The sequence below is a fragment of the Fopius arisanus genome, unplaced genomic scaffold (assembly GCF_000806365.1).
Source record: "Fopius arisanus strain USDA-PBARC FA_bdor unplaced genomic scaffold, ASM80636v1 scaffold00063, whole genome shotgun sequence".
Taxonomy (NCBI): Eukaryota; Metazoa; Arthropoda; class Insecta; order Hymenoptera; family Braconidae; genus Fopius; species Fopius arisanus.
The window spans coordinates 95,044-111,270 of record NW_011887802.1 but is presented as its reverse complement, the minus strand read 5'-3'; the positions used below and the strand labels follow the sequence as shown (position 1 = coordinate 111,270).

Below are 16,227 nucleotides of genomic sequence, written 5' to 3'. Positions count from 1 at the left end.
CGTTAATCATTCGAAAATTCAGTTGACTTTTTTATCTGGATGAATTTCTCCCCAATAACAGAAATTGCTGTTGAAATTGACAATAATTATTAATTTCAACGTTTTTTTTAAATAAACATTCAGGACATTAAATCAACAAAATGAAATTCTACAAAAGAGGGAAAACCTCAGTGATTCCAGAACTGCAAATGCGAGATGTAATCATAAATTTATAAAAAGCATCAGTAAAATATCGATGTACTTTTCCATGAAAAAATATACCTTACGATCACCTATTGAGATTGATGGAAAATATAAAAAGGCTATACCGGGCTAGTAAATATTTTCTCCCTATAAAAATAAGAGCATTCCCTCTTCATTTGATCTTTTGACGTTCCAGCGTTCATTCCAGCCTTCAGCTCCAAGAAATATTATTTCATTAGTTCGAACAGATGGAAAATGTAATCCCATCGGGATCTCTCCCCAACCCAATATAAATCTCAGATGTCAATTATATTGTTAATCAGTCTGCAAGTAAATATGTGTAAAGTCTGAAGAAGTTATTGACTGAAATAAAACTTGGGGAATAGCCAGTCTATCTTCTCTCCACAAACATGAATGACGCATGAAATATTGCCGAATGACTTATCGTAAAGTTTCATACTATTCCCCCTCGTGCATTACGCGGCTCAAACACATATCTCCCATGTTTTTTCCTACAGGTACCATAAATCTGTTTTCAAGCCAATACCGAAGAAAGATATGCAGTGTATACAGCTAAAGGCGCATGAAATCTGAATGAGAATTCACGGATCAGCGGGGCACATACACCACGCCATGCTATTCCAAAAGTTTTCTAACAAGCGTGTTACATCCAGAACTTAGCATTTTTATGACTCTTCATTTCTTCCCTTTTGTTGTATTTTTATTTTTATTTATTGTCATTTTTTTAACCACGGAGATGGAGGCACGTAACTGAGGGTAAAGTTCAATCCAGGGAATATCATTCAGAATGCGAAGTCAGGGGACGACGTGACCCTCAGATAGTACTTTATAGTACTTTATAGTACTTTGTATCACTTCAACTTATCGCGAATCAGGAAAATACCAAGTGCATATTTTTAAATTTCTTTTTATAGAATTTTTCGTGCTACTTCACGTACACGGTAGGAAACATTGTTTCATGCTCAATGAAACTCAGATACATGTCTTTGAAGAGTCGGAAAGTTCTGGAGTCAAGATATTTTACATATAATGTAACAGCTTCGGAGTTTTTATATTTTTATTCGTCGATTCGGAGAAGTTTTGGGGTCATTCTCGTGATACTGAATTCAGCGATTGCTTTCGTTACTTTGGGCTCAACGGCCGCAACTCGGAGTTGTTAATTAAATTGAAAGTAAAGTTGTTAATGCTTTTTCTTTATGAGCAAGAGGTTTGGGAGGGTCTTCGGTCGTAAGAGATCGTAAGGCGAAAAATAAATCGGAGAAGAGTCCAGGGGTCAAGACACTTCTCTCAACTCTGTATGTTCCCCTAAATAAAGCGTTCAGCTCTGATGAGGTATCTCAAATTAAAACTTCTTTTCCATGAATGTTTTTAAAAGAAAATCATGAAATTTCCCAGTCTGCTTGAATACATGGAATTAATAGAACCGATCCACTGAATCTCCGAATTTTTCAAGAAATAAAAATACCCGCGAGGCAAATTTCCGTGCTCAATTGCCCCATAACTAATTATTTCTCCGTTTACTCAATTATGAGCATCAAAAAGAAATATATAGATAGTACATGGTGATGCAGAGTAACGGGAGAGGAGAGGCCACTCACAAATGCAAATCGAAGAGGTCCCACGATGGTGACTAACGAGGTATACCCACATGCCTCGTATATGTATAGATAAACCCCTCGAGTGAAGTGAGATGGAGATATACGATGCCGGTGATATAATTGAAAATCTCACGAAAACGATAACGAACAAGTGGTGGGATTAAATCTGGCCCGACACATCTGCCGACAGATTGGCAATACTGGGAGAGGAATTAGTAGTTGGTCGTTTGTCTAAAAATTGTCTAAAAATTGCCGAACGAATAAAAACGAAATTGAAACGAAAAATGAAAATATTTCAGGGGTTGGGATGGAAGGGGTTTAAAAAAATCGATTGAACATTGGTCTGGCAACCGAGCGAGATAAATAGAACGAGTGGAATGTTCTGCCTCCGCTCATCTTCCCTTTTTCCTCCTCCCTTTCCACCCCCTCGATCTCCCACCCACCCCCTGGCACAATCGTTAACATCGAATTTGGGTCATTCCATGGCTGTCTCTGCACAACTCTCAACTCAATGAGTACTTAAGCCTCGGAATATTAGTACCTCTATGCATACGTATCCTCCATCTCACTCCATTCTAACTACTCTTTATTCTTCTTTCTAACCACTTGTCCACCCACTCCCTCCTGCTATACCAATGCAAATATAAACATTACTATTTTCATACGGCAATGTCACTCGAGTTTTCATTCTCCCTTTGAGATTAATTATATCATCAATTACTCCATTATTTTATTTTCGGAAAAAAAAAACTTGAGTTTTCACCAGTAGAAAATTCATGTTTTAATTTCAGGTGAAATGAACTGATGATTTCTTTCTCATTTTGACGAACATTTTTATAAATAAAAATATTAGAAAATTATTACAAATAGTCATTCGAGTACTCACCAGTTTCAACCACAAGTTCGTAATCAACAGTTGATTCTTCTCGTCCTGCAAGCAGAAAATGAAAATAATGTATTAAATATTGAGAAATGAAAATGAGAGAAAATGGAAGGAATGAAAAAAAGGAGATATGGAAAGGAATCTATGAGATACAGGTAGGACAGGGAGGCTCTGCATTTGGCTGAAGCTCCTCATTCCCGACAATACATAAAACTTTGTTTTTTAGGTCGATGGTACTGCAAAAACTTTATACAACGTATCGTCCAGGCGTTGAAGCGCAACATATCTCGTTGGGGTGCACATAGGTACACAAAGCAAGTGTATCTGTCTTTTTATTTTCTGCCTCCCCCAACTCTTTCCGCAATATATTACGATGCCAAGGGCTTGTTCATGTGATTAGTAGGGTTCCACGAGAGATGCACTACGTTGGAGAGTAACGAAAATAAAAAAACCAAATAAAAGCCAGAGAAAAGAGGCAAATAACACATATTCTGATGTTTGTGGCTTGAAAACAATATCAATACTTTACCCTACTTTATATTTCACCCCGGAATTGGGTCAAAGCTCGGTTATAGGGGAGTTGGCGAGAATCGGACGACTCTGGCATCCGATTCGCGGAATAAAAAAGCCCGAGGAAGCCCGAGGAATTCATAAGAATACGAAAATCACATGTCAATAGGATTTCTGCTGAAGACTTGGAAGATATACATCAAAATATCAAATTGTCAAAGAGGTTTCGAATAATATTCTTTATTTTATTGAGATAATCCAATAATTGCTGATAGGGATAGATAGAAATTGGGAGAGCTAATCGATGGGGAAAATTGAACGATCCAAGTCGTGAAATGGGGAATTTGCTGAAGGGCTGTGAAAGCGAAATCGGTGGGTGCTTACAATCAGGGTTTTAGCTCGTTCCCTGAATAAGTCATCGATGTATCGATTGCGCGCGCATGTCGCTGTACATATCGGCGATTTGGCGACGTGGGAGGCTGCACTCTATTATGGTGAATCAAAATGACCCAATTTCCCAAGATTCCTCATTTTATCCAGGAACAAACTGGAATTTCCCGGGTATTTCCCTGGATTGTTTGGGATATTTGGCTTTATGCAGGACTTTTCCTTGATTTTTCAAGGGAAAATACAGGTGTTTGTTCAGAGCTTTCGCTTTATTGATTATTGGAAATTAATTTGTGGATTATAACACTGGGTGGAGTTAGTTGATATTAGAAAATAAATTTCAGACTCAAATCGAAGGTATCGATTTTGGAAGAGTTTCTTAAATTCGGTGTTTGAATTTGAGACTCGTTTTTCTCAAAATTTTTTCTCGCTGAATCTTCAACGACTTCCAATTCCGCTGGAGATTAAAAAAAAAAAATTCGGAATCCCATGGGGATATCACTGGGAGCTGTAAATTTCAGCCAGAATATTCCATGAAAGTTAATGAAATGAGGAAAATCCGTGGAAATGTATTCCTGAATTTCTAATTAATTTAAGATTCAGCATAATTTGGTAGTGAATATTCATGATTCAATACGGAATTAAAGTGGGTTGCGAAATTGTTTGCTCCTTGCTGGTGAAAAAATTCGAGTCACCTTCAATTTTTATCATAAAATGGAAATTTCTCGATATGTTATGAGTAAATCACGTGCTTTGTAATTTGGATGGTAGTAAATGGATTTTATCTTGGTGATTCCCGAATATCCTTGAATATCCCGCAACAGATGAGATTAACGGGTGCAGTGAATGCATGAGACAGCCTCTGAGAGTTGATAACAGAAGCTGGGGGTTTTTGAAGGATCGATGCTATCAGAGCTGGGGTAATGGTCCGCTCGTGTTCTCAAACGCGATAACCAATGATTCCCCGGCCATTGTTCCGGCCACGAGTACCCTCTATTGAACAGCCATCCATCAGCCAGTTTATGGAAATTTTTTTATCTACAAAGAGGGTGTTTGTTTTTTCACGAGTCCCTCCATTCACCAGAATTATCCGACTTGCATAGTACTGTAGTACAAGCGCCTAAAGGTTTTTTTAGGGGTATCTATTGTGCACCTATTGTCGTTTTGGGGTTGGTGGATGAGGTCGGCGAGGGGGGAATTCTTTTTCGCTAACTTGAACTACCTGCCAAGCAACAGCTGTCCCTTCGCCATTTCAACCTCATACTACAACTGTATTCCGGCTTTACGGCAACAGGCGACAGGGTACAACCGTATGACATACTCCGGGGACACCAAATGGCCTAACATTTTTCATCTTTAATAATGTAAATACCCTCTGCTTACAGGGCTTCTTTTCGGGGCAAATCAACCTGGGAAAAAAAAATTCTAATCGGAATATTTTTTCCACATTTTCACAAAATTTCGGGAAAACTTTTCAGAAAAATTTTCTTTTGATACAAAAAATAAATTGAGGAACAAAGCAATTAAATTTTTGGGAAATGTTTTGAAAAATTTTTCCAAAATTTGTTTCGAATAATTTCTAGAAAAATGATTGTCTAGAAATTCTTGCGAATATAATTTTTTTTTTTCAATTATACTGTTGTTTTCTTCCTTTTTTAATTTTTCAATATTCTCAAAAAAAAACGCCATCTAAATAATAAAAAAAAAATTCCTATTCAAATTTTTGAAAAATTTTTCAGAAGCTTTCCGAAATAAAAAAAAAATTCTTCAGTGTTCCGATTTTTTTTTGTTTCATAAAAAAAAATTCTGAAAAGTTTTCCAGAAATTTTTTAAAAATTTGGGAAAGCTGTTCCGATTAAAATTTTTTTTTCCCGGGAAGATGAATCATTTCTGTTTCATCGCCGAATTAATGCCAGTCAATGGTACATCGAAATAAACAAGTTCGATTGCATTAAATGACAAGTATTTTAGACGCGACTTTGGTAGGAATATTGTATCATTTTATTCTTGGCGGATCGATCTCTCCATGCGATGAGAAACAGGCGGCATGTTGAAAGGTCAAATTAATCGTTTTTTTTTTTCAAACCTATGGAGAGCAAACCTGTTGGCGAAAACGAATAGTAGAGCCAACGGAAATCGTTAATTTAATTCTCGCTTTAGTGGTTGGCCATTGTATCCTACTCCACTGGTGATGTTTCAAACTGTCAATTTGATTTCTCCGCGAGTATCGTTGTATAACCAACGTGCAAGCACGGCGATGAAGAGTGTTCACAACTATTGGAACTAAAAAAAGAATCCTGAGGAATTGCCATCGGTTACTGCAATCCAGATCGAATCAGAGTAACATGCAATTTCTCAGAATTTCAGTGCTCAAATTTGACTCATTGCTTTTCGGAAAATCACGGAATTATGATGAAATCAAAAATCGAACGAAATGACAAACTCATTTTCCCGTATTTTTAGAAAGGGTCTTCATTATTTTCAGGAAGTTAATAGAATTCATTTTCTGCAGTTCGAGTATTGTTAGCTTCATGTGAATCACTGATGAATAGAATCATCAAATCTCGACGGATGCTGCGTCCATGATGCAAATTAAATGATCATCTTCCTCTGCGTTTATTGTACTACGCAGGTCCATAAAAACGACTGATTTGAATTAAACTAAAAAATTTCAAATTTCAATTAAAAAAAAAATGATTATATATTACTGAGATAACTTGTTCTCGATTTTATTATAGAATTCATTACTTCTGCTAGTAGATAGTGGTGGCATTGAATTCCTTGAAGTAATTGTAGACAAGACACTGAAAATATTTGTGGAAAATAGGCTATTTGAAATTCCCCTCAAACACCATGTGCCAACACAAGTTGTGTGGATATTGTTTTTGTTTGTAGTGGTGGTGCACGGTATATGTGACAGCCAGTGGTGGATTAAACCATTTCTCCGAAATATTCAGCACAAAAATTTCCCTCATCCGAGAACCTAGTTTCCAGGTTATATCCGTTATTGTGAGATATTGTGAGTTCGTGGGGGATCCAAATCCTACGAACACCTAAACCGTAACACTACACCACGTGGTAGCTACGTGCACTCGAATATTACGGAATATTGCTAAATCCTGCCCTCACGTTCTCCACCCATTGTTCATCTAAAAAAACATGTGGTTTATTACTACGTGACCACGAGATATCACGATTAATTGAAAATTACCATTTTTTTTTGTAAAATATGCACCTGATGCCAGGATTTTCAGAAAAAAATTGAAAGTAAATTAAATTTTTCAGTGACTGGAACTTGAGGAAGAACTGGAGGAAGAATTCGTCTCCATGATGAACTCTCAGTTCTCCCGATTTTTTGCCTCAACTTCTCGAAACTTGGATGGTACCGTTGGAAGACATTTACCGGAAATTTTATCCAGAAACTTTCGACAGTATAATATCATCTGAACTGCGATTTGATGAGTCGGTTATTCACCTCGTCTCGACTTTATTCAACGATAAAAGGAAGATGAACGAAAGAATCTTTAATGAGATGTCCTTCAATATTAGACCCAGAGCAGCCACATTTCTCTCACACAATACATGACAACACAATGCCCGTCTTATCTCCCAAACACTCCATCCTGATATTACTCGGAGTGAATAATCCAATACGCCATGGAATCCATACGACAATGTCTTGATTCCTTCATCGTATCCTGTCACAGATCCATTCATCTGTCAGATCAATTAAAACCCTCAAATTTTCATATTCCAAAATATTCCAAAATATTCCAAAATATTCCAAAATATTCCAAAATATTTCGTCATCCACAACTCCCTCTTTTCCATAAAAAAAAAATAAATAAATAACAAGCAGCTGCCCTGGAAGAGAAAAAAGCAACTGTTGATGGTAAATTTTCTTTCGCGCAGATAAATCTGACGTAAGTTTATGCCCCACTAAAAATGTCACCCGTCTCCCCATAAAATTTCCACTGCAATATTCCAACAATGCAGTCCAAGTAAATAATTCGCGGCATTCGCCGGGAAATTTCTCCAGTAAATGTTCGATGATGTTCGTAACAGTGAAACTTGAGACGAAAACCCAGTTAAGTCGCAGAATGAAATGTTAAGACAAAAATTGCAGTGTTCACGGTGGAGCTTACATGCCGTCGACGAAAAGCAAGTGAAGTACCCCGAAAGTTAGTAGTTTGATGTCGGAAGGTGTAGGAAGTTACACAGAAGGGGAAAAGCATATCGTTGGGTGTTGTCGCGTCATGTCAACTCTCGCATGCTCCAACGCGACTACAAACCCCTTGATTCTCACAGACTCGGCCACACATTTCCTCACGAGAGCCATGGCAAAGTGGAAAACGAGGAGAAAAGGCCCCTCCATTCGCCCCTTCACCCCTTTGCCATCCGACTTTCTTCCAAAGTCATCCCCCTCCCCCCGTCTGTCTCACTTTCAACTCTCTTACTTCTCGTGTACACCAGTAACTGCCCGGGTAAAAAAAAAATTGTAATCGGAATGTTGTTTCCAAATTTTCCAAAATTTTCTGGAAAATTTTTCAAAATTTTTTTTATGAAACAAAAAAAAACGGAATGCAAAACTATTTTATTTTTCGGAAAGGTTTTGAAAAATTTTTCAGAAATTTGAATGGGAAATTTTTTTTTATGATTTACATGGCGTTTTTTTGAGAATATTGAAAAATCAAAAAAGGAAAAAAACAACAGTATAATTGAAAGAAAAAATTATATGCGCAAGAATTTCTCGAGAATTATAAAAAAAAATTTCCGAAATAAATTTTTGAAAAGTTTTTCAAAACATTTCCCAAAAATCCAATTGTTTTGTTTCCCAATTTTTTTTTTTTCGTTTTAAAAGAAAAATTTTCTGAAAAGTTTTCCAGAGATTTTTTGAAAATTTCGAAAAAATATTCCGATCACAATTTTTTTACCCGGATGCTGACAGCATCAAGACGGAGAAAACATATACCCCGAAGATATATCAAGGATACAGCATTTTTGACCGAAAATATTCGATACACTGATATATCCCAAATATATCCCGGATACAGTATTTTTGGAGGACAATATATCTGGCTATATCCGGATATTCAAATATAAATTTACACCCACATTTTATATCAACTTGAAATTTCACGCGGTAAATCAGGTATTTTCTGACGTAAGCCTGAATTTGCAGAGTTCTGCATCTCAAACTGCATCTGTCATTGTCAGGTTTATCCCAGTATTCGGATTCAATGCATCTGGATGATGGGTTGGGCATTAAACCTCGAGTATTTTTCACTCGTCGAGCACTTTCATGTAACACTCGGAATCTCTCGATGAAATTTGTGGTATTTTACCCGGTGAATATCCCAGGAAATACTTCCAGGAATTCCGCCCTGAAAATTCACCATTTACACAGTGAAAAACTTGAACGTAAATTTCTTCGGGAATACTGAGAAATTTCAATGTTTTGGTGGTTCACACGAGAACGATAATTTTCGAGATATCGAAATCTCATGAGCGAGGTAATCCAAAATTCAATCAAAACTCAATTAACTCGACAATATTGATAATTCAGTTGCAATTGCTCTGAAACTGTTCTTCAATATTTTTCTCCCGGAATTCAGTAGCTTCACCTGCCTCCTTCACCCCTCCTACACCCCTCCTTCGCCCCTCCTTCACCCCTCCTTCCCCCAAGAATTGAGGATGAAAGATGGAATGGTAATGACCAAGTGCTTACGAATGCAAAGGATATTTGAACGGAATAGTGCGGGCTTGAGTCAGGTACTTTCATTAATGACACTGAATTAAATTTTCCCAAAAGTCAAGAGTAATTAAGCGTCATCCTGTAACACTCAGTTGGAAAGCAGTTTCACTTAATTTATATTCTCCTCGACGAGCCATTACTGTCATTTTTTCACCGCCAGTAGAAAGGCCGTGAATTTCCACTCTGCTCGAAAATTTAATAACATTTTCACTGATGTTTTGTCTTAATTCAATCCTTTCTTCTCTGCTTGTTGCATTCAGTGGATTATCCTCAGTTTCTCCCACTTTTTTTTTTATACTCCTTCATCGAAGTTATAAAGATGAAACTGCCGACGGAAATAGCCCGCCCACCTGCAATTCAATTCACTCTCAGACGACTCGTCTCCTCAACCTTATTGTTATTCGCATCCACGTCCATTTTTATCTACTCCATTCGTCCCTCTCATTTCTTTCCATGAATATATATTATAAAATTGAAATTGATGCTTGACGGATTATGGTCGACGGGGAATGATAAGGATGAAAAATGAGATGAATTCTGGAGGATTGAGTGGTAATGCTCAGTTTGAATCCTAGAAAAAACTTGCTCCAGATTTTATCCCCATCATTCCTCTCCATTTCGTTCATCACGGAGTGAATCTTAAGCTCATCTAGCAATATCAAAAAAAATTATTTAAATCAATCAATTGAATTGAAAAATTCATATCCACTCACGAATTTACTTGAATTTTTCAATCTCCAGGTGAATCCTAAATTTAATTTGCCTTTTTGATTTTTTAACGTCTCGTCGTAATTTTTTTCGGGTTTCATCCTATCGTAATTGTCGGGGAAATTTCTCACCTCTTAAACACGAAGAAATGAAAATCACAAAGACAGCTTCTACTTAATTCGATAATCGTTGAGTTTTTGAAAGGCACTTGTAATTCTCTGAGTAAAGGAGAGGGATTATGCCTGCATCCGTGCCGATCGTGTTGATTTACAATACCTTCATGAAGAGAGTAAAACAACTGTCTCGTGGAATTCTTGTACTGACTCGAGTGGCAATTAGAGAGAAAGGAGTGCACACAAGGGTTTCAACCCTTACTTTGATGTACCAGTATTATCGGGTGACAACGAGTGTCGTAAGGTTCCAGCTAAAGTGAGCAGACGATGAATGCAAATTGAAAGCCCTTGTGTCTTGTTTAATTTATTTTTTTTAAATACACTTCATCTGGAGTTACACCACCTCTCCCTGTAGAAAACAAAATGAAAAATTAATACAGCAGAACCATTCCAGCATTTTTACTTGGGATTTAGAAATTGAGAGAGATATTTCATTTTATCAGCACTCGTGAAATTTCAAATTTTATGGAAAATTTATAATTCATAAATAGTAATGGTGATATATTTCATAAAAATATATTTCTCCTTGATTGCAACAATTTCACTCTAAAAAGGGGAGAAATTACGAAGAACTGAGAATACCAAGAAAATAGAACAAACAAATCCAATCTATATTATAGAGTCAGTTAACTCTCCAGTGGACCCTCAAAACCAATTGAATTAGATCTTTTTTCACCTCTGGAAATTAATTTTAACGCTCTGAAAAAAAATTTCACTCGCTCCACCAGTCGATCCAATAACGTTAATTGAACGAAATTCCGTGGGGCGGAACGGAAAAAGGAACGTCGAAAGTTTATTTCATTTGGGACATTACAAATTTCATACCATCAAGAAACGAAAATTGACAAAGGAGCTCTCAGACGATTTATTTCGTTTATTTTCTACCTTGAAACGGCTGATTGACTCAGTCGAGTGTGAATCGACAAATTTTCTCCCGATTTTTCTTTATCTTATCAGGTCTGATGTTGCTTTCCGCGTGTAAACATCATAAATAAAATTCACCGAGTAAATATTTTATTCAAATTCTCAAACGTAACTGATGTGACGTTTCTCCTCAGTATTGAAAGCAGTCGCGAATTTATTACACTTGAAATCACGGGGAGGAAGAGAAATCATGACAAAATTTATTATTCATACTTTTCTTTCAAGTACCGAAGAATTACTGGCATTGGCAACGCCAATTTGTGGGGTAACCCTCGAAAATAAAAAGAAATAATATATTCTCGGTATAAATATATAAATTCATAAGAAGGGGAAATAAATTATGAGATTATTCGTATGGGTTAATGGAAATGATGAAAAGCTGAGTCAAGTGTGCGCAAGTTGATCCGTAGCTGTGAGCCCTCGACACAGCAATTTATGTTTAGATTATAAATTCAATATTGAAGAATCACCATATGCTGATTGTTCTCCATATAGATGACCTCAGAGCAGTCCTCGAATCCCAAACCCTAGCAGAACTTTCCAACTCGTATCACAGATTTCTCCCCATCAAATTTACCAGATTTAAATACATATTAATATCTCGTAGGAGCCCTACGTAGAAGTCCTGAATATCCAATGAAATTCCCTCGTCGTCAATTAATTCAATTAAATTAATCCCACCCAATTGTAATGTTAAATAAAATAATTGGAATTTCGACCAGACTCTTTGGATTATTATGTTTTTATTGTGTTTCGAGTGTATGTACCTCATTAAAAATTCTCGGGTATTTCCGACGAGAATATTTACAAGTGTACTTGCGAGTTTATTCATCATGTGGTGAGGCGACATTTTTTTGTTAAACCGGCCAATTACCTTCGTAAAAAGGACCTCAGACAATGCTCAACATTTAACCCCCGACCACTTGAATACCGTGGAGAATAGACTTATTACAACATCCTGCGCATTGAAGCACCCCTGGATATACCAGAGAATGTTAAATGGGACTTTACGACTTACTGATATTTAATCACCTCCGAGTTATTATAAAATAATCACCTGGAAGTAGGTCGTTAGTAATTTCCGTTCTGTTTGCGGTGTGTACGTGAGTGCGGATGCGGACACACTACACCCCATTACCCCTTACTAACCATATATTCCACTCAACAATGCTCTAAAAGAGTCTCACTTCGACTAAGTTCCAATCTAAGTTTGAAAAAAAATTCAATCCAATAGTTCAACTTCAAATGCACCAGTCAACAGCTGCCAGATGAAATAGCAAGCGTCAAATCCTTTTTTTTCTATTTCATTAAAATGTTCCACTGGAACTCGGGTAAAAAAAATTTTAATATTTTTTCCAAATTTTCCAAAAATTGCTGGAAAACTTTTCAGAATTTTTTTTATGAAACAAAAAAAATCGGAAAGCAAAATAATTTTATTTTTCGAAAAAGTTTTGAAAAATTTTTCAAAAATTTCAATAGGAAATTTATTTATGATTTAGATAGTTTTTTTTTGAGAATATCGAAAAATCAAAAAGGTAAGTAGAAAGGGGTATAATTAAAAGAAAAAATTATATTCACAAAAATTTCTAGAAACTGATAAAAAAAAAATTTCCGAAACAAATTTTTGAAAAATTTGGAAAAACTATTCCGATCACAATTTTTTTTTCCCAGAAACTTATTTCAAAAATACAGTGTTTGGGGGGTATTCGACTGTATTCAATGGTTATTGATATTTTTTATTTATCGGTGTGTAGTTTATCTCAAGCGTGTTTACGCGGGTGCATAATTGAGGAATAGCAGGGCGAAATGAATTGGAATTTGAGCCATCGATCTTTCGGCAACACCAGCAGTTTCATCGTCAAATCAACGCCCCACTGTGCTGTAATCCCACGGGCAATGATCGAGTGGGATGAATTTAATAAACCTCCGTCGACGAAATGGAGGATATCCATCCATGTATACGTATATACACCGGTTGAAACATCCTCACCGCGTTTCAACGATTGTTCAAATAAATTCATTTGCCACTGGCTCCTCACTGACTGCTACCCATTAAACATGTTGGCCAACAAGAAGTTGATGCAATCCCACCCATCCCATCGGCTTTTCTCATCGTTGAATTGATAATGTATGCCCCAGAGGCAGCCTGGAATGCCCGCTAGGGAAATGCACAGGGAATTGAAAATTTCTCACATTAAGAAGGGCCTTCTCATTCACCGACAAATTCCTCTCAAGTCACTCCTTTTTTATTGCTTTATCCAAACTTAAAATTCACTTTTATAAATTAATCATTGGGACACTTTATTCAGTGGTGGGGATGAGTAGATCTGAATACATGACCAATAGCCAATCGGGTTGGCGTATATAATCATGTTGGATGCGATATAATTGATAGGGCTCCCCCAGCGATTATCGGATAGGCCCCAGAGTATCCTCGGTATCATCTCGCGGAATCTGCCATACTCCCAGTGTCAAATATGAATGACAAGATTTTTTTTTTCATTGATCAATCTATTTTGGCATACAGCCGAATTTTTAATATTTTATTTCGGGAATTGTTGACGGTAGATTCACGTTTTTGGTGAGGTTTGACGTGAATTGTTAATTTTGTAACTTGACGTTAATATTGCGGTGGACGTATGCTGCGTCATGTTTTAGGATGAAAAAGGAGCAGATTAATTGTTTCTCTCAAGACATGCCGTGTGATTATCGTGTGGGGGAAAATATCACTTGTACGTAGAGTTGTGAGTTGTGGAGAAGAGGAGTAAAGGAGTCAGTGATGAAACAGTGTTATACAGAGGATGAAAAGTGCCTGGCAGACTTTCAGCTGGAACACGTGAAGAGGTTGAAAGGCCTGAGGTAACACCCTTGAGGAGGCTCAACAATTCACAACAAATATCATCTTTTCTACTCGACTCTTTTACGTACACGTTCATGACTTCTTGCCCCCGAGCAAAACGACGAGCAAGAATGTGGCAAATACGATTACAAACTTCTGCCTCCATTTTCTCTGGTGGAAAATAAATTATCGCGTATTAAAACCATTGAAAAACCATCAGAATGGGGAGATGGTATAGCCCCGGGACAGATTAAATGTCCCATTGCATTAAAAAATTCCAATATCATAAAGAAGAATTCCTAACTAATTTTCTCCTTTGCAGCACGACTAATTGATTTTCAATGAGTCGGGAGTTTTTTCAAGCGTGATGAAAAAAAAATCGCCTAACGATGAAAAAATTAGAGGTGAAACGCGGGAAAGGGGAAAACGATTGGAATATTTCATCGGGGAGTTTAGCGAGTGCCATCGAGCGATAAAAAGCGAACAGGAAAATAAAGTTATGAGGGAATTGCAAAGTTCAAGAATGGAGGTGGGATGAGATTCATGAGTAATGTGCTGCAGTCCAACATCCTGTGGTACACTCGACCCAAGGAAATAATAGAAGGATCTAGCAATTTGATTAACTGTTTCAAAGATTCGCATGCTTGAGAGGGTATTATTAATAATCCTGGCTGCACTACATCGAGATCGGTATCGAGACTGAACAATGGCGAGAGTTTTGGTGAATAATGTCCGCTAATACTCGAAATAAAATTATTGAGTCCCCAAAGAAAATGTTCCTTGAACAGCCAAGAAATTTTTTTGGATGAAAATTCAATGAATCTCCGGGTAAAAAAAAAAAATTTAATCGGAATATTTTTTCCAAATTTTCAAAAAATTTGTGGAAATTTTTTAGAAATTTTTTTTATGAAACAAAAAAAATCGGAAAACAAAACAATTTAATTTTGTTGAAAGGTTTTGAAAAATTTTTCAAAAATTTGAATAGGAATTTTTTTTATCATGTAGATGGCGTTTTTTGAGGATATTGAAAAAATATTTTTTAAATTTCTAGAAAATTGTAAAAAAAATTCTCCGAAATGAATTTTTGAAAAATTTTTCAAAACATTTCCCAAAAATACAATTGTTTTTAATCGCCAAGTGTAGTTAAATGCAGCAGCAATGCTGTCGACAAATTCTTGGGAATCGATAGCAATTCTGTCAATTGCAGAAGTCACTTGGGAATACTAAAATAATGGAATTGATATTCAGTCTATGGATATTACAACCACCGAACCAAATCACTGTTGCGGTTTTCCCCGCCATCCATAGCTTTCTGTCAACAAATTTCTGAATCAGTAGCCGAATTGTGAATTCTCCGATGCACAGGTATTCATCAGACATTTCAATAATTTGTTTAAACTGCGAAATTGAGAATGAAAAAGTCGAAAAGTTGAGAAATCGTTAAATTAGCTGTGATAAATTGGTGTACAATCGTTAAACGATCGTCAAGAAATCGTCAAGGGATAGATGTTGAGTGACGCGAGGTGGTTATCACCTCAGCAAATTGTTTATCTCGCTGGATAAATAATTCATAGAGAGAATGGAGTGGACGCTGATCTCGACAAATCCACGTGGTGGAATGGGATTAGACCAGCGATTCCCAGCTGACACTCCAGTCTGAAGATCATTATCTCTCAACAAGATCTTAGGGATGCTGTATCGATTGTGGGATCTTTGATGCCATTGAGGCTGGAGCCGATTGCCATTCCCCAGGTGATTCTCTTACACGAATGTCACTCCTGGGAATCGTACAAACGATTCCCCGTTCCGTTCCACAATTCCCAATACTTCCCGGGGGAGCATATAAGCCAAGTGCATAGTAGTGTAGATAATCCCCCCAATTTCACTGTATCACAAAATCCAAGAGTCATACAACATTGGAAATATTCACATCTACTTTCTCTAACGAATGATCTCATTATCCCATGATGAGGAGACGTTTTCACATCATGTTGTTGTTAGGGCTGACATGTCTGACCACTCGTTGATTTATATTCCCGTCATAGTGACAGCAAAAAAAATCTACTGGCTACAAACTCCCAGGGCTTTATTAACGCCCTTTGCTACACATTCATTCTTTTTCCGATGTTTATTCAGTCAGTGTATTTTTGGCCTTTTTTCTTGGCCAGTTGGCCACATGCGCTGGAAGACACCACCTGCAAGTAAATTTCCACGAGCGAACAATGGCGCATGCTGCATGTCACAGC

General features: G+C 36.9%; 1 protein-coding gene across 1 annotated transcript in view; it reads right to left on the bottom strand.

The window, feature by feature from the left end:
• The window catches only part of LOC105268926 (neuronal acetylcholine receptor subunit alpha-7), a 68,941-nt gene that overhangs the window by 19,667 nt on the left and 33,047 nt on the right, over window positions 1-16,227 (bottom strand). Inside the window, exon 3 of the mRNA XM_011308847.1 lies at window positions 2,689-2,733. Within this exon, the coding sequence (XP_011307149.1) occupies window positions 2,689-2,733 (45 nt within the window). The remainder of the gene's footprint in view (window positions 1-2,688; window positions 2,734-16,227) is intronic.